This window comes from Embiotoca jacksoni, unplaced genomic scaffold (genome assembly GCF_022577435.1).
Source record: "Embiotoca jacksoni isolate LCO1_2020_lvr unplaced genomic scaffold, fEmbJac1.0.p SCAF_3, whole genome shotgun sequence".
NCBI lineage: Eukaryota > Metazoa > Chordata > Actinopteri > Embiotocidae > Embiotoca > Embiotoca jacksoni.
The window spans coordinates 5,120,208-5,138,893 of NW_027185381.1; the positions used below are offsets into that span (position 1 = coordinate 5,120,208).

Here is an 18,686-nt window from a genome sequence, read left to right on the forward strand (position 1 = left end):
AAGAATGTTAAATGTCATAGTAGTTTCCTTTTTTCTTACGTCCTTTGTATCGACGTGTTGTTTGTTTTTAGTTTAGACTGCTGTACACATTTCATCTGGCCCTCTTCATGAAATCAATTTCATAGAAATGTCCCTCTCTTTTCAGACCTCAGGAATTAATTTGGTGAGTACATTTTTATTACAGATAGACATGGACAATTCTCTAAGAGTGGATAGAAATATGGAATTTCTGTAAAGGGAAGTCTACAGAAGAAAATAGAACATAGAAGAGGCGGAAGGATGACCTCCAGTGACTCAAACGTAACTAAACCAGTGAGCTAATTTCTTTGTCCAGAGTTTCTGTGAAACATTTGCAGATTTAAAACTTCAACATCATCTTTCTGTCTATCTCAAAAGGAAACATGAACTGTATTTATAGACGAGCACTGAAAAACAATGTGCCACTATTCACCTATGTATTGCACAAACGCTGAACTCATCACATTCAAACCATCTGCCAAACCACTTCAAAGAAACACATAAACACACAATCAAAAGTCTGTCACAGATCAAGGAAGAACACATTCATCAAACTACGGCAGCCCACAAACAAAGCTGAGCCAGCATCAATCAAGCAGCCTAATTATAACTAAATAATACGAAATGAAAAACTTGATGGCTGAACCTGACCTCTCTGAGCAGCTCCTGCTGCTGACTCCTCCCCTTTATCATCTGATAACCAGCGAGGAAAACAATATGGATTAACATTCACCGGGAAGCTTTTAGAAGTTACCTCTTCTGCACAAACTGACTCTGTTCAGCTGTGAATAGCTGGGTCAGCCCTGTTAGCCAGTTCATAAAGAGCCTGTTGCATGCATTCTACTTGGTACTCACTTAAAATAAAAACCCATCCATCCAGTTGTTTATCCAAAAGATCTTAAAAATAAATTAAAAATTAAAAAACAAACCTGGACCAGACACACTGGGGTTTATGATGGGCAAAGGAAAGAAGAGGCCCGGACAGAAGATGGAAGAGGTTATTTGTATTAGTGCAGAGTCTGAAGACACAAAGTGACTCAAAGAAATCTAATGATAATAAAGGACTCAAAACGTCTACTCAATCAAACTTCCGAAAAGATTTCCAACTACATGAAGTTGAACTAACTGATGGGAACGGGGCTCTCTTACTGTCCATGTTCTGACCATCAGAATGTCTGGGGGACAGATCTAGAAATACACTGTGAAAATATTTTAAAGGACCATAGAAATGTTTTTGCAGGTTTGACCTGACACCATCTGTTTTTTCAATGATCTCCTACTTTTTAGAGAGCAATTACTTTCAGTTAAATTTTGAGTAAAGTCAAGGTAATTCACAAATCACAAATTTAGCTTGAAGGACATTACAATTTGAACTACATTGGACATCCTCTATCCATGTCATTTTGATTGAGAAACAGACTTCAAGGGATTTGAAACCTTCTGCAGATAGATAATCCATCTCAGTGAGTGACTTATTTGTTTGTCTTTGCCATATTATTATGGCAATTGCAAGGTGAGACACCTATGTTAAATGTGGAAGTTTTGCCAATTGAACTTGCAAACATGCTTTGGTAACTAAAACCTAAAAGCTCTGTTGCACGAAAATCTAAATGTAGAGCACCAAACTACACACAAATGCCATTAAAGTTTAAAGCATTGCCATGCAATTTTAATGTAAATACACAAAAATATTATTGTTGACTGTGGTGGATTATCTGCCAACAGCAAGATCTGAGTTTTTCATAGAAATGAACTCAAAATGATCACTTTCTGGAGGGAGGGAAATCTAAACTGATGTAACAATTTGTAGTTGGTGAGAAACACCAGAATATTCTTTCATGATATGGTTCCAACTTGTCCAGTTAATTGTGAATGTAAAAATTAATCTCAGCATTAAAATATGTAATTTAGAAATTGGGCAGCTAAACTGAGTTTCATTTATATTATTTGACACTTGAATCCATTTATCAACTGATGTTGTCCACCCTCCAGTATGCTGTATATGGTGCAGTGTGGTTAGAGACAAGGGTTGGTGTGTGAAGCAGCAGAAACTTCAAAGGACTCTGGTGCCCTCTGGTAGCCATTATAAGTAACATTTGGGAAGACAAGATTTGACACCAAGTTGCAAACATTGCAATTAAGGATTTTAGATACCCATCCTTGTACTTTATTGTAAAGGCTTTTTAAAAACATTTTTTTTTATTAATTGTTATACTCGTCTTGCTTTAAGGAGAGGCTGCCTTGTGTTTCCTGAACACAATTTTTTTTTTAAATATGTTTTCAGTCAACATGTATTTTTAACACAAATAGTGCACTTCCAGTGGAAGTGTATTACAAGATGATGCTTCCTAAATCAGTATCAAGCTTGTAAAAATGGTTGTCAATACAATATGTGCCACATATGAACATATGTGTCATTATCACAGTATATGGTATTTTTGATGAACACCCTTTTCTTTCAAATAATAGATTAATTACCCATTCAGTGTATTGATTTAGAGCTACTGAACTCTAGGATCCTGACCCAGGTGTTCCTAACCCCTCCCTCTAACCAAATGCCTGCTGGGATATGCTGCAGCCCTTCACAACCCGAAACAGAATAAGCGATTTAGAAAATGGATTAAACAATAGTACTAATTTGAATGCATCTCAAATCATCTTGAAGAATGTGATGGCACTGTTCATCAAAGTTATTCGATTATTTTAACAGCCGCAATGGCCGATATTTTACATTAGTGAAATGTTCTTTCTTTTACTTTTACAGATACAAAAAAAAATAAAAAATGTAGTCTTGTTGCCAATAGATGGAAGTTTAGTCATCTTTTGGGTTTCCAAAAATCTTCCTGATCCCTTTGGAATTTGTAGTTGCAATACAGTTTGTTGTCCCCCACACAGCGGCTATTTTACCTGCGACTGGCTCTTCTTCCTCCGACTCTCTTTCTGTGCGCTCTGAGATACTGAAGTCAGACGACGTCTCGTTGTCGTAGAGGCCTTCACCCTGCCCTGAGCCACTCTCCTCCTCCCCGCCCAGCGACCAGGGTGAAGCCGAGGTTACCACTGATATGGTTGGTGTTGTTGTGCCTCCTACCTCTGAGGTGCTGGCACTGCCACTCCCACTTTCAAAATAGAATGCTGAGGAGTGTTCATCTAGATCATCTGGTATCTGGCCAGCCTCTAAGGTTGTGGACGGAGAGGCAGTGCTAATGACTTTGGTTGAGCCATGGAGTACGCTCTCCTCAGAGGCTGAAGTTTGAACCCTGTCCCACTCCTCATCTATGCGTTCCCGGGAGTCGGGGAACAGGGCTGAGCCAGAGGCACTATTACTGCTGTCTAACATGTGTCTCTCAGGGGTGGGTGCGAAGGGGGAGGCGGTGGGCGAGGTAGGGAGGGCAGAGGTTTGGAAGGTGGTGTTCCCGTCTGATGCAGAGAACCAGGAATCCAAAACAGTGGACACTGTTGCTGCAACAGAAACGGGCAGGTCAGTATGGGTGGATTGGAGAAGATTGAACTGTGGCGAAGATAATGAAGGAGAGATGGCACTGTGGGAGAGTAGAGGCTGGTCTAAGGACAGACCATCAGGACCCACCACAGACAGAGAGCGTAGAGTGTCATCTACACCAACACCAGAAGCTGAAAGGAAGCTCACATGAGGGTAGAGCTGTAAACTAATAGAGTCCCAGGCTGAGGACGACAGGGATACATGAGGAGTGGCATGCAACCAAGATGAGGATGCCGATGGCACCAGAGAACAGCCACACATGGTGTCCACATCACTAGCTGCTGGAAACCCATAGCCACCAACCTCAGGGACAAATGACTCTATTGTGCTCCCAGTAGCATACCTGGAGTTTTCAAACCCAGCTGAGAAAGATCTGGATAAGCTCGGGGTGGCACCAGAAAGGGTGAAGTCACTAGACAGAAAAACTGAAGGCTGAAGGGTGGGGCTGAGAGACAGAGAGGCTGTCGAGAGAGACAGATCCCAGGGCGTTTCTGTGAGATCAGTGGTGACAGTGGGGCCAGACATGTCCAGCACCGTTTGAAGTGGAGGGGTATCGCTAATTACTGAGGGATCACTTGAAGACCCAGACAACAAAGCGCTATTGCTATCGCTATCATCGAACCCAACACCGGAGAAGACGAAGTCAGTCTCCCAACCAGACAGGGAGTGCAAGGCATGAGGGAGGTGAGACAAGGTTGAGGCAGAGAACGTGGAGATTGAAGGAGAAGCCAGGTCGTTGCTAGACAGCGGTGCGGTAGCAGCATGCTGGGAGTCCGATACAGAGGCAGACAACACAGGCCATGAGGAGGGAGGTTCAGGCAGGCAGGTGGAAGGGGCGGCGCTGGGATCCAGGGCGTCACACAGAAGGGAGGAAGCAAAGGCGGAGGAGGAAAAGGAGGGGAAGACAGAGGGACGCTCACCATTCGATAGTGGCTGTGTGGTCTGCAAGAGAACGCCTTTCAACTGGACAGAAGTTGTAGTAGATAAAAAATGAGGCATGCTAGGATTTGTGGGCTTGTGAAGAGCAGCTTCACTTGAGGAGGAAGGTTGGGTAGGCGAGGTTTCTGTCTGGATCTCTGGAAGCCCTCTGGGTCCAGTGGAAACAGTTCTATTAGTGGTGGCGTTTTCATTCATGAGTTGCACCAAACTTTGGTCAGTCTCAGCTTGGATGAAAGATGATGAGGATGATTTTGTGCCGGTCACGTTGTTGGAATGAGGTACAACTGTGGATGGTGTGGGGCTGTATGAAGAAATACTTTTACCATCTTGTATCTTTGCACTAGTGACTCTGGTAGTAGTGGTACTTAAACCACCGTTTGAGTCTTTTGAACGTATGCCTCCACGAGCACCATCTGTCTTTGCATGGGATAATGAAGGGCTAATGGAAGAAATGAAGGATTCCCTGGTTGTTGTGGTGGAATAAAAGGGAGCACTGCCGAGGAGGTCAACATCTCCTCTGGTTTCTGGTGGCAGGGCGACCTCTTGTGGCTGTGTGGAGGTACTGAAGTGTGCTGTCTCTTCAGAATTGCTCAGCATCTGTGTGGTGGTTATCTTCTGACCCGACCCTACTGTTGTAGTTCTGATGTCAGGTAGAGGTAAAAAAGGTGATTCAGATGTCATGGTCCTCGGTGAGTTTGTAGCACTCCAATCCAAATCATAATCCTCAGTTTGGTCTGGTTCATTCCAGGGCAGATCGGGTTCGTAGTTGCCCTGTTGCAGAATGGAAGGTTTATATGCAGTGATAAGCAACAGTAATATTTTTAAGAAAACAAGAACACGTAAGAATAAACAATGCCTTTTCTTACCTCATCATCAAATTCATCTGAATCTGGTTGTCGTGAATTTTCTGTAAAAACAAACAGGTTGCAATATTAGTTACATGAATAATAATGGCGATAATAAAACAAGAACTGAAATAACTCATGGAACACACATTTTAACGCTTGTCCAGTTTGGATTTAAAATGTCCATTTTGTATTTGCATTTATGTTAATTTCCTGAGGTAAAAAAGTGTAAAACTATAAAAAAAAAAATAATAATGAAAACATGATATGCTAAAAAGCGGGGAAATATGACAAAGGGTAAAACAATTTGAGAAACACTGTGATGAGAACATTGCGGAGAGGAGCAGGCAAGGCCCTGGGCAGTGCGTTTCTGGATGTCAGAACATTTTTAAGATAAACTCTTTATTTAGTTTTGTTACTTTAAACTTTAAAAATTAACAATGAATATAGAATGTAAATGTTAAATCAATGTGTGAAATGACAATGAAAGAAAAATGGATGAAGATGGAAAGGTTATGCACACCCCCTCAACAATACAAAACGGTAGCCAACATTTGCATGCAACATATCAGGCACTTTCATGCATGGATTCCCTAAAAGACAAAAACAAACATAGAAAAACCTTGAACAAAAGCATTTGCAACTAATACTTTTTCTGTTCCATATTCCTTGTAAAACCAGACGAGTCAAAAAAAGGAATCTGAACTGAAATCACGGTTACATTTCTCAAATTGTCTAAACTTTTAAGTATTTACATTTTACCCGTCTGTCACCTAAGAGGGATAAAACAAACTCACAAAAAGAGTTATTTGAAAATACAGCACAAGTTGACCGAGCTCAGACGCAAAGCACACAGTGGGCATGTTGGGGGCAGGTGTGCAGGTGGTGGTCTTGAGGCTCTTACCTGTCAGAGGCTAAGTGTCACATCATGGAGACCAGATCAGACTGGTTTGTGAAGCATGAGGTGAGGTTTTACAAGTTTAATGAACTGGTTTTGAGGGAGAAGATTCACGGTTTGGTGGAAAAGGGGTGGGAGTGACATTTTGGCTCAAAATTAACTTTGTCAATGGAAAGCCCTTGTTGAGCTATATCTGAAACTAAAAAAGAAGCAATGAATGAGCAAATCAAAATGACAGGAAAAATTGATTTGCTGATGAAATGATTAGTCAATAGATGATAATAATTTGTTACAATGACGCGGTCAGCTATTAAATAAAATCACCTCACATGTACAGCTGAGGTAAATATTGATGGTCATTTTGACGTACCACTGATATTCACATTTTTATACTTAATGTATAAAATGTCAATGAGTTATAATAAGTATACTATTTTATTAAGTGATAGTAAAAATCTTTCTGAAATACATTTTATTGCACCAATCAAACAGCACATTATAACAACAATAACAAAAGCAATGCCCCATTTCCTTATTTTTAATAATCATGAAAGCCTTTTTTTGCTTTTCAGTTTACTACACACTGTATACAACAGCTTTGTTGGATAATTTAATTTAAAAAAAATAGTTTAAAAAAGGGTTGTTTAATCTAATATTGAGGCACTGCAAATTGTATGCTAATAACGGTCAGAAACCTAGAGAGACTTACATTTTTTTTTTATTTTTTTTTTTAATTTTATAGTACTCTATTAATCCCTGAGGGGAAATTTCTTCGCTACAGCAGGGGGGCTCTCAGGGGGGAGCTGCTGCAACAGGCTGCCACTAGCGCGGCACCAGGTAACCTGACCTGAGGTGCATGTTTTTGGATGATGGGAGGAAGCCGGAGAACCCGGAGAGAACCCACGCAAGCACAGGGAGAACATGCAAACTCCGCACAGAAAGGCCCAGGACCGGATTCGAACCCGGAACCTTTTTGCTGTGAGGCGACAATGCTAACCACTAACGCCCAAAGAGACTTACATATTCAACATGTTTAAAGAGACAGATTGGAATATTCCTGTGACTCAATGGCTGCATGTGATTTTTTTTTTTAAATTTTATCTTTAAGTATTTATTTTTTTTGGGAGGAGGGGGGATCATTTGTCTATATTGCATTAAATTAAAGGAATAGACAGAGTATAGTTAGTGTATAATGATAATAAGAGATCCAAAGGTATATAACAAAAAAAACCTAAATCTAAACTACGCTAATGTTATAATCGATATGACTCAAAGAACAGAAGCCTTTTGTAGCTACCCTTGATGTATCGTGTATTTGGTATTTGAAACAGGACATTTGTAGAACATATAGAATTTGTAGAATACAGTTAAGATCATGTAATTTTTTAACTGCAACAAAAATGGCACCATAACATTAGCTGAGCCACCACAGTGTCACTAAAAATGTAATTCTACCGAATGTTGTAGAATAGCACTCATTCATGCAAGCTGACACTGAAATAGGATGCAGGGGATATTTTTTTCTTTGTAACAAGACATACTAGTTTATTTAATAAGATTCAGCTGACATACAAAGTCATTATGAATGCCATTCCAATCCATGTTACACAAAATGCTGCTGCACACATGCAAACAATTATCTTAATGTGAGAGGCAGAAGGAACAGATGCCACATAATGAGAGCAAAGTAAAGATGCCAGGTTTGTCTTTTCCCGTGACCCGAAAGGACAGAAAATTTCCCACCGAACTCAAACCAAGCATATTCTTCCATTTTAGAAATATAGAGAAACCACACTTGAAGTGTACATGGAGAAGTTTATGAAACAGTTAAAAGCACACACATATATGTATGGTGTGTGTGTGTGTGTGTGTGTGTGTGTGTGTGTGTGTGTGTGTGTGTGTGTGTGTGTGTGTGTGTGTGTGTGTGTGTGTGTGTGTTTGTAGCTGGAGAGAAAACATAATAACTAGAAAAGAAAAACAAGTAGAAGAAGTGAACATTCACTAACAGAAATCCCCCCGTCCATTTTTGTAATTTCCTCAACAAATTCTATTTTTCGATTTGGGATTTTAGCTAGGTCAGCAGTTTCCCGTTGGCACAAAGCTAGGAGAAATACGTCCTGGGTCTATCTCTGTATTGGAAATACAGAGACAAACTAATATCACCTTCTCACAATTTTTCCCAAAACGTCAGACTTTTAAGGCCCTTTTCCACTGCACTTATTCGACTCTACTAACTTTTAGTACTTAGATTTGGTTTTCCACTGCAGACAGTACACACCTGTGATGTCAGCTTCAGCAGGACACACACACCTTTTGTCGGCACCCAAACAGAAACATCTGCACCTCCTCAATTGACCACAGCATGTTTTTCTGTGGGCCTAGAACAGTGACGTTAAAGTTTGGCATTGAAAATAAAGTAAGATTTGGAATTAAAAAACAAAACCTGAAATTGAAAAAGGAATCATTGGCATGGAAAAATTTGCATTGGAAAAAGTTGTGTTGTCTCTGAAACCCGTGTTGGCATTCAAAGATTTTTCCCTGAAAAATATAACAGTCATGGAAAAAAAAACAAGAATAACACAATCTCACTATATTATTTTATTTTGATGCAAACTATGTATTAGCCCTGCGCTCCTTAACCCTCCCTAAAATCTCTCGTGTGCCAAAACGGTGACAGAAAGTTGAAATGAAAAAACAAAAGATTGGTTGAAAAATCTGTGAATACTGAGAATACTGAGAGCGTAAAAAAAAAGATAAACGTGAACAAAAAATCTGAAGATTGATATTATAAGGAAAACAATGCAAATAAATAAAATATGACAATGATATTGTGAGATTGTAAATTTTTTTTAGTGACTGTCTTTTATTTTCCAGGGAAGTTTTTTCAATGCCAATACTTGTCTCAGTGCCAATACACATTTTTCCAATGCAAGTGATTCAAGGCCAATGCTTTCTTTCTCAGTTTTAGGTTTTCTTTGTCAATGCTAAATATAATTTTCAATGCTTAACTTAACGCACTGTTCTAGCCCCATATGTTTGCCTACTAATCAGACCAATCAGTAGTCTACACTGTTTTTAAGACAACTTTTAGTGTCGGCTTAGCTTACACGGAACCTCGACAGTGGTGATACCAAAAATAGGATCAGGTAGGCTAATTTCAACAACTTTTGCCCAATGGCTGATACTTGCTGTGGAAAAGAGCCTTTAGTGTAAAATCAAATCTTTACTTTCCAAATGAGGACATACATATAGTCAGTCTAGGTGTTAAGTTAAAAGCTTTTATTTAGCATTACTGCTTTTCTTTAATATGGAAAAAATAAATAAAAAGAAAGCTAGAGGTGAAATGAGGAAAAATGTTAATTGTAATTCAGAATAAATAACTAAGACCAAAAAAATGATTATATTTAGACTAAATAATATTAGAGACTGGATTATAAAATTTTGGGATACTAATAAAAATGATGACAGTTATGAGCACTTATTATGAGCAGTTAAAATGTTGAGCAATAATTATAATTTAAAAAGTCACAAGTTTGGTGGGCTATGTTATGTTCACAAAAAGTCAGAATTTACATTTACAATGAGAAATATCTGTATTGTTCCTCAGCTAAACTCTACACTTGGTGTCAGACACGATCTCTCTTACCGGGGTCATCGACGGGCATGAAAACAGTCAGTAAGTCGCTCACACGTCCGTACAGACCGTTGGTGCAGACCGACACCACCTGGATCACATAGCTGGTGTTGGACAACAGGTCATCGAGTATCGCTCCCTGGTGGTAGCAAAAGGAACGACATCCTTTAAAAGATTGATTCATCCTTACAGGCAGCCACTTGTATGACATCATTTTATCTGAATAGAAAACTCACAAGGAGTTGAAACGTGCTGCAGAGAGATAATCCATCAAAATAAGCTTTTAAATATGTTTTGTGTTAAAGTAACAGTATTGTTGTTTGTTAGTGTGTGTAAAAAGTACACAATGTTTACCAAACCGTCTTTTGTGTTGCATTCAGTGACACTAAGCTGCAATGGTTCAAAAAAACTGATTCAGATGAGAGCAATATATTAATATCCTTCAAAATGCCATGTAACATGGCTATTTTTTTACATCAAATAGGTCCCTGCTAATCAATCAAATATATAAAGCCAGAGCAATCTTGTACATCACATTGACAAACTGTTTGGTGAAAATAGTCGTTGATTTTATGAATTTGTTGTCTTTCTCTCACCACATCCTGGTCTCCGTCAGTCAGGTAGTCAGAAGGGACAGAGTTCTCTGCATTGGCCGGTCCGAAGGTGACAGAGTACTTCTCAATGCTGGCGTCATACACGGCCCGTGGCCGTTCCCATGTCACAAGCAGGCTGCTGAGGTTGTAGGGCACAGCCTGGATATTTTCCGGCTCTGAACTGCAGACTGACAGAAACAGAGAGACAAGAATACATTTTTGTTTTTAAATATTTAGATGTTCAAATGCAAAGTGCTCCAAAATGTAAAAGGACTGACATACAATAGGGAATAGGGTTTGTCTATCCCCATCTGTTCAGATCAGAGCAGAATTTCTAACAGTTACAACTTTTTTCGACAATGTCAACTGCCTTTTCGTTGACCATAAGTGTACTGCTGGTTGGTGGCCATGCATTGCTCCTTCAATAGCTATTAACAACAATAATAATAATAATAATAATAATAATAATAATAATAATAATAGCCACTCATTTGTTGTTATTCCCTTTTTTTCTTTGAATTAAACTGGCACGGTCCCTTTTTTGTGGTGGTGCAATTACCACCATTGACTGTTTGGTAATTAATTTCTCATTGCGATATTCCTTTACAATTATTCTACCAGTAGCCCACGACCTGGTTCTGAATAGATTGCGGAAGGTCTGAACAATATGTATATAAATTTGGTAACCCTGAGTTTCTTGGTAAATCTGTTTACATTTCAATCCAATTAAATTCACAGACATCCCACCCCCTTGTCTCACAAATCGATTCAATATCAATATTTCCTAGCTGCTGTCAAGTTTGGTTACACTAGAAACGCAGTAACATCATAATTGCTAGTAGACTAGCAAGCATGCAACAGATGTGACAATGACCACAGATCAGTCAGGCCAATAAAAGGCAAAAACCTTGCTATTTTTGTTAAAAATGGGAAACTGCATGTTTTTTTTTTACACAAATATAAGTGACAAGTGTGTGTGTCTAATTTGCGGTGCAAGCGTGTCAGTTAGTAAAAGATGGAACGTTAAGCGACACTTCACCAAAGTTCACAGCAATTTTTTTATGGGACATTGTGGCTGGAAGTACTCTATGAACAGAGAAGCTGGCAACGAGAAGAGGCTCGTTTAGAATAACAACTCCATTAAGCAAAGGCCAAGCTACACAGGACCTTCAAGCTGTTCCTGGAGTATTGTTCTGCTGAGTTTGGGAACCTCCTTCTTCACACCGACACCAGTTGGCTAAGCAGGGGTAAGATCCAACAGCGCTTTCTTTCCCTGCTGATTGATATCAAGGCTTTCATGGAATCGAGGGACTAGGACACCACACCGTTGACTAATGCTGAGTGGCTACTTGATATAGCGTTCCTGACACTTGAACCCACAGTTACAAGGTACAGATAAGAAATGTATGCAACATGATCAGTGCTGCTTAAGCCTTAAAAGCAAACCAGTCATTTTACATTCAGCAAATTAAAATAAAAAGGCTCAGCACCTTCCCCTCAGTCTCAAAGATGTTGGAAAGCCATGCAGGGGCAGCACTTCTTGAATATACCCAAGTATTGTGTCCAAGCTTGGACAGAAGTTTGCAGACTTAGTCACTGACTGAGAAACTTAGGGCCTGTGTGACATTTATTGCAAACCCATTAATGGAGGTGGACATAGGTGAGATTTCAGGACAGATAGCTGAACTGTTCTATGTCAATTCTGTGGAGATGGAGGTTGTAAACCTCCAAAATGATGTCCAGCTAAAATCTCAACAGCATTCACCGCATATCTCAAAACCAGTAAAGTCAGAGAATGATACCAGTAGCTCTGAAAATGTCTACTTTACTTGTGTCTATGTACCATTGAAGCAGCTTTTTTTTTTTTTCATGAAATCTAACTTCAGAACAAGACAGATGAAAATGTAAATGATTCCATAAGAGAGAACTTAATTGCCAACACTTTCAACTCTCTTGTTGATAACATGCAATGCGAGCCATTTCATTAACTGTAGAAAAAACTGAATGCATAACATATGCACGTGAACTACAGATGGAGGGTATGTGATGCTTGTGGTGGCGGGGTGTGGTTAGCTCAGCTGCAGGGGGTAGAGAGTGGGAGGAGTGGTTCAGGGAACGGTGCCGGGCAGGTGTAATGAGCACAGCTGAGCCGAATACGGACTGATGAGCACAGCTGAGCTGGATGTGAACTGATGAGCTCTCCCCTAATAAAGGGGAGCAGGGAGAAGGAGGAAGAGGAGGAAGCGGTTGCAAGAGGACATTGGTGTATGGGTCAGGCAAATAAAAGCATTTTACACCTGAACGTAAGACTGTGTGTGTCATCTGTGTCCAGGAGAGACCCCGGTAGCACCAACCTTGCTACAATGCTATACAGGGATATGCAAGTAAAAAACATTGTTTTGTATGACACGTGACTTCATCAATTGAAAACATGAAGAGATGTATACAGAACAAAAACATGCATGTGCTGTTGAATTTAAGCTGTTGTGATACAAAGAGTGCGAAGAGTATCAATTTCTTATGATTCACATAAAAGAAGCTTATTCAGCTGGTTTGGGTAGAGCTCAGCTATGCTAATAAATGTTACTTAACATGAGTAGCCCTCGGTATATAAAAGTAGACATAGCTTCCGGGTCTAAACAATAAGGCCGAACCGGAAGTGCCTAAAGCTGCAATACCACTGGGTGCCGCCAGAGGTTGGCTCCAAAAAGCATCCGGCTCAATAGACTCCCATTCAACTGACATCACCGTTGGTTGCCGCTTTAGTTGCTCTCGGAGAAAAAAAAGGATGTAGAGCCCTGCCCTACAGCATCTGAAGGCAGTGGGGTATATATGGTGATCAATTTGCAGCCCACTATAAAGAGGGGATGCACCAGAGCACATTGTTTTTTTCCCAAAATGACATTATATTGACAACAGGCTGCAAAAAAGCAATCCCCTTCAATTCCACACACATCATACTTGTTTGTTATGTTACGACTTGTTTACGGTGCAAAATATTGGACTACAGTGGCTCATCAAACCATTTTCTCATGTTACATATTTTAAATGTGTTGTGGTGCAAATGAATGGTGTAACCATTCAACATCAAACATTTTTTTTATCATTTATTATTCACTTGTTTCAATCATCACTGGAATTTAAAAACCCACAACTACCTCTGGCTGCAGATTTGGGGTGTTCAGGGCATGTTATATGACTTCTGGAAAAGCCTTTTTCCTTTGTTGAGCTATTGTTGTCTTCACTTGAGGAATAGGCAACTAGCAGCTACATTGTGGATGTGTATTTTCCTTCTCCTGTAATTGTCTGATGGGACCCTTGACCAATGGCTCCCATCAGACTATATAAATATACACTGCTCAAAAAAATAAAGGGAACACTTAAACAACACATCCTAGATCTTAATGATTGAAATATTCCAGTTGAAAATCTTTATTCATTACATAGTGGAATGTGTTGAGAACAAAATAACATAAGAATGATCAATGGAAATCAAAATCATTATCCCATGGAGGTCTGGATTCAGAATCATAGTCAAAATAAAAGTGGAAAAATCAGATCACAGGCTGATCCAACTTCTGTGGAAATTCCTCAAGACAAGTCAAAATGAGGCTCAGTAGTGTGTGGTGCCTCCACGTGCCTGTATGCACTCCCTACAATGCCTGGGCATGCTCCTGATGAGATGACGGATGTTCTCCTGAGGGATCTCCTCCCAGACCTGGATCAAAGCATCAGTCGACTCCTGGGCAGTCTGTGGTGCGACGTGGCGTTGGTGGATGTAACAAGACACGATGTCCCAGATGTGCTGGATTGGATTCAGGTCTGGGGAACGGGCAGGCCAGTCCATAGCATCAACGCCTTCATCATGCAGGAACTGCTGACACACTCCAGCCACATGAGGCCTAGCATTGTCATGCATCAGAAGGAACCCAGGGCCCACTGCACCAGCATATGGTCTTACAATGGGTCTGAGGATCTCATCCCGGTACCTAATGGCAGTCAGGGTACCTCTGGCTAGCACATGGAAATGCCTCCCCAGACCATCGCTGACCCACCGCCAAACTGGTCACGCTGGAGGATGTTGCAGGCAGCAGAACGTTCTCCACGGCGTCTCCAGACTCTGTCACGTCTGTCACATGTGCTCAGTGTGAACCTGCTCTCATCCGTGAAGAGCACAGGGCGCCAATGGCGAAGCTGCCAATCTTGGTGTTCTCTGGCAAATGCCAATCGCCCTGCATGGTGTTGGGCTGTAAGCACAGGCCCCACTTGTGGATGTCGGGCCCTCATACCACCCTCATGGAGTCTGTTTCTGACAGTTTGAGCAGAAACATGCACATTAGTGGCCTGCTGGAGGTCATTTTGTAGGGCTCTGGCAGTGCTCCTGTTCCTCCTTGCACAAAGGAGCAGATAGCAGTCCTGCTGCTGGGTTGTTGTCCTCCTACGGCCCCCTCTATGTCTCCTGGTGTACTGGCCTCATGTCTCGTTCCATCCACCAACGCCACATCGCACCACAGACTGTCCAGGAGTTGACTGATGCTTTGATCCAGGTCTGGGAGGAGATCCCTCAGGAGAACATCTGTCGTCTCATCAGGAACATGCCCAGGCAGGGAGTGCTTACAGGCACGTGGAGGCCACACACACTACTGAGCCTCATTTTGACTTGTCTTGAGGAATTTCAACAGAAGTTGGATTAGCGCCTGTGATCTAATTTTTCCACTTTTATTTTGAGTATGATTCTGAATCTAGACCTCCATGGGATAATGATTTTGATTTCCAATGATCATTCTTATGTTATTTTGTTCTCAACACATTCCACTATGTAATGAATAAAGATTTTCAACTGGAATATTTCATTCATTGAGATCTAGGATGTGTTGTTTAAGTGTTCCCTTTATTTTTTTGAGCAGTGTATATTGTTGTGTATATATTGTTGTGCAAATTGGAGCAGATTTGGTTATTAGCATCTTATTAATAATTATCAGAGATATTTAATAGTATAATTAAAATAATTTAAAATGCTAAAAAATCACAGGGCACCTCCCTGTATCTGTGACCATTAACCAAACTCTAAAATTAGTCTGAAAGGGCAAGTTCACCTGTAAGTGCCAATATCTGAGATGCATTACATGGCACTTTTAGAACAAGCGATGAAGGTGGGGAATCCGAGCACTGACCTAGCAATCAAGCTGTTACTACAATAAATATGGATAAATAATCACAAACACTGATTGCTTGCAGTTTAACAGAATTTATTGACATGAGCAAAATTAACTAATGTTCAATATTATTTTTGGTGAACAAATCCAGAGTCCGTATTACTCTCAATCAACAAATCAATCAAATAATCAAACACATCTAAATACAGCCACAAACAACTACGTACAGTCGACATACACAAGCACACAGCCGGCCTTTCAAAAAAAGAAATTGCTTATATTTCCTCACGATTTCCATAGAACATATGTGTCAAACTCAAGGCCCGCAGGCCGAATCCGGCCCGGCACGTCATTTTGTGTGGCCCGCGAGAGCTTGAAATAAATAAAAAAAACAAAAATAAAAGTCTATGCTGCTTTACGGTGTACAGTAACCATAAACTACATCTCCCACAATGCATGTCGATTTTGTGACCCGCGAAATAATAGATATCGGCGTTTAACTAAAGCGGTTTTCTAACAAGTGATTGACTTGAAAAAGATCGACAAATAATCCCAAAATGTCCAAGAATTGAAAAATGTTTGCAGAGGGAAGGCAATTTAATGAAAGATGGGAAAGCAAATATATGTTTGTGCTTAAAGGAGAAAAACCGGTATGTCTTCTGGTGTTATGAGGCAGTGTCGGTGATGAAGGAATACAATTTCCATCGGCATTTTGACACCAAACATGGAGCCAAGTATGCTAAATTTAGCCTGCAAGAAAAACATCAAATTGTCCAAGAATTAAAGGCAGACTGCAATCGCAGCAGAATTTATTTACAAAAGCTACAGCCAAAACTGATGCAGCTGTGAAAGCTAGCTTTATTGTAGCTGAAGAAATCGCCCGAGCTTCCAAGTGTTTTTCAGAGGGTGCATTTTTGAAGCAGTGCATGCTAAAGATTTGTGAGCAGGTCTGCCCCGACCAGATACAGACTTTTAAAAATGTCAGTTTGTCAAGAAACACCATCGCAGACCAAGTTAAGGAACTAGCAGGCAATCTAACAACAAAGCTAGCCGAAGACGCGAGCAGTTACTTGGCTTTTTCATTAGCTACTGATGAAAGCACCGACAACATGGATACAGCGCATCTATCCATTTTTATAAGAGGCGTGAAGGCAGACTTGACTGTCAGTGAGGAGCTCTTGGGTGTAGCTGCCATGCATGGGACGACGACGGGGAGGAACGTTTTTGATGCAGTGGAGAGGTCCGTAAGTAAAACTAAATTACCCTGGGAAAAGTTGGTGGGGTTAACTACCGATGGTGCACCTGCAATGTGTGGTGAAGAAACAGGCTTGGTTGGACTAGTGAAGGAGAAAATGCAAAAAAGTAACTGCCACACACCTCTGATAAATTATCATTGCATTATCCACCAAGCTCTGTGTGGAAAGGTTCTGGAACTGGATGCTATAATGACCACGGTCATGAAAACTGTGAACTTCATTCGGGCGCGTGTCCTGAATCACCGTCAGTTCCAGATGTTTTTGAAGGAGGTGGGCTCGGAGCATGGAGATGTGCCGTACCATACAGAAGTAAGATGGCTGAGTAGGAGCGCGGTCCTCAAACGATTTTTTTTTTTTTAGCTTAGGGAAGAAATTGCTCTTTTCATGCAAAGTAAAGGAAAACCCTTGCCTGAACTGTCAGATCCAAACTGGCTGTGTGATTTTGCTATGTTGTGTGACATAACGGAGCATCTGGCCCAACTGAATCAGAGGCTGCAGGGACGCAAACAAGTCATCACGCAGATGTCCAACATGATCACAGCTTTCCAGCGTAACCTGCACCTATGGAAGTCCCAACTGGAACAAGACAATCTTGTCCACTTTCCTGTCTGCCAGAAAATCTCGGCCTCACTAACTGTTGTTAACTAAAAAAGTTAACAAAGTTAATGTAATAACTTGTGTTTGATGACATTTGTCTTTGTTATTCACCGTAAAAGTTTGATCTTTGATTTAACCTTAAATTAAATGGATTTATGCTAAAATAACAGAGAAATGTGCTGACATATTTTTTTCCATTTATATAAATGCATGTACAATATTTTTACACTTGAATAAACAATAATCAAATGCAGAGACAGTTATTTAACAATATGTTAGGGAGTAGTTACATTTATACAGTGTTACAGTTACAACCAGCCCTTTCAGGGCAACCATAATGCTGATGTGGCCCAGGGTAAAAACGAGTTTGACACTGCTGCCATAGAGATGCCACTGTTTACGTTGGTTTAGTTGTCAAAAGGCAACGTTTTTTACAGCACTCTTATGAGCTATCGGACACTTTTTACTGTGCTCTGGTGAGGTGCAAGCCTGGTGCAAACCAAACATAATTTCACTGCGTGAGTATCGATCTTGTCACCGTCCATAGGGAATTGTTTTCAGTCGTTTCATCTAACTGGGTGTAGACCACAGGTCAAGTTTAACCAATTAGCATGCGACAAAACCGTCTGCCTCCCTGCCACCGCTGCAAATACCTACGGCCCTTGTCCACCAAAGTGTTGGCTTGTCACTGTCGTCAGCCTTCAAATCACAGTGAAGGAGGGGCGGGACAAACGCGGTTAAACACTGACACTGGTCAATGATTGGTCCGACCTTCAGAGTGGCTGAGCAAACGCAAATTTGAGCCGAGGCTGTAGATCTGTGTTGTATAATTCACACATTCACAGAATTGAATATTAATTTACATGAAAGTATAATCATCTCGCCAGGCTCCATTGTCTTTTCAAATGACGCATGTGAAAATGTAATGCGGAAGAGATGTTTTGACGACGGAATGTTTTCCACAGCAGAACAATAAACAAACCGTGCTGTCACGTTTGCCATGGTGTTCATTCAGTAGGTGTTCTGAATGGAGAAATACTTGATTTGTGTTTTGACAGTTACCTGGTGCACAGACCACGGCAGGGAAAAAGAAGTGACTGCAGGCACGATGAGGTTTTCTCAAAATGCTCAATGGATGCACTGTATTTCGGCCTGGGACGCACGTTAACTCTGACGCTCGTCTGAGCTGCTGCTTGCTTGTGTGTGTGTGTGCGTGTGTGTGTGTTTATGTGTGTGTGTGTGTGTGTGTGC

At 40.7% G+C, this 18,686-nt stretch overlaps 1 protein-coding gene across 3 annotated transcripts in view; it reads right to left on the bottom strand.

Moving 5' to 3' along the window:
* The window catches only part of ptprz1a (protein tyrosine phosphatase receptor type Z1a), a 156,491-nt gene that overhangs the window by 38,059 nt on the left and 99,746 nt on the right, over positions 1-18,686 (bottom strand). For 2 of the 3 annotated variants that reach the window (XM_069162122.1, XM_069162121.1), the window contains exons 9-12: positions 10,430-10,614; positions 9,846-9,972; positions 5,323-5,363; positions 2,926-5,227 (exon numbers count right to left, since the gene is read on the bottom strand). In XM_069162122.1, the coding sequence (XP_069018223.1) occupies positions 2,926-5,227; positions 5,323-5,363; positions 9,846-9,972; positions 10,430-10,614 (2,655 nt within the window). The remainder of the gene's footprint in view (positions 1-2,925; positions 5,228-5,322; positions 5,364-9,845; positions 9,973-10,429; positions 10,615-18,686) is intronic. The other variant, XM_069162123.1, reaches the window with a different exon arrangement.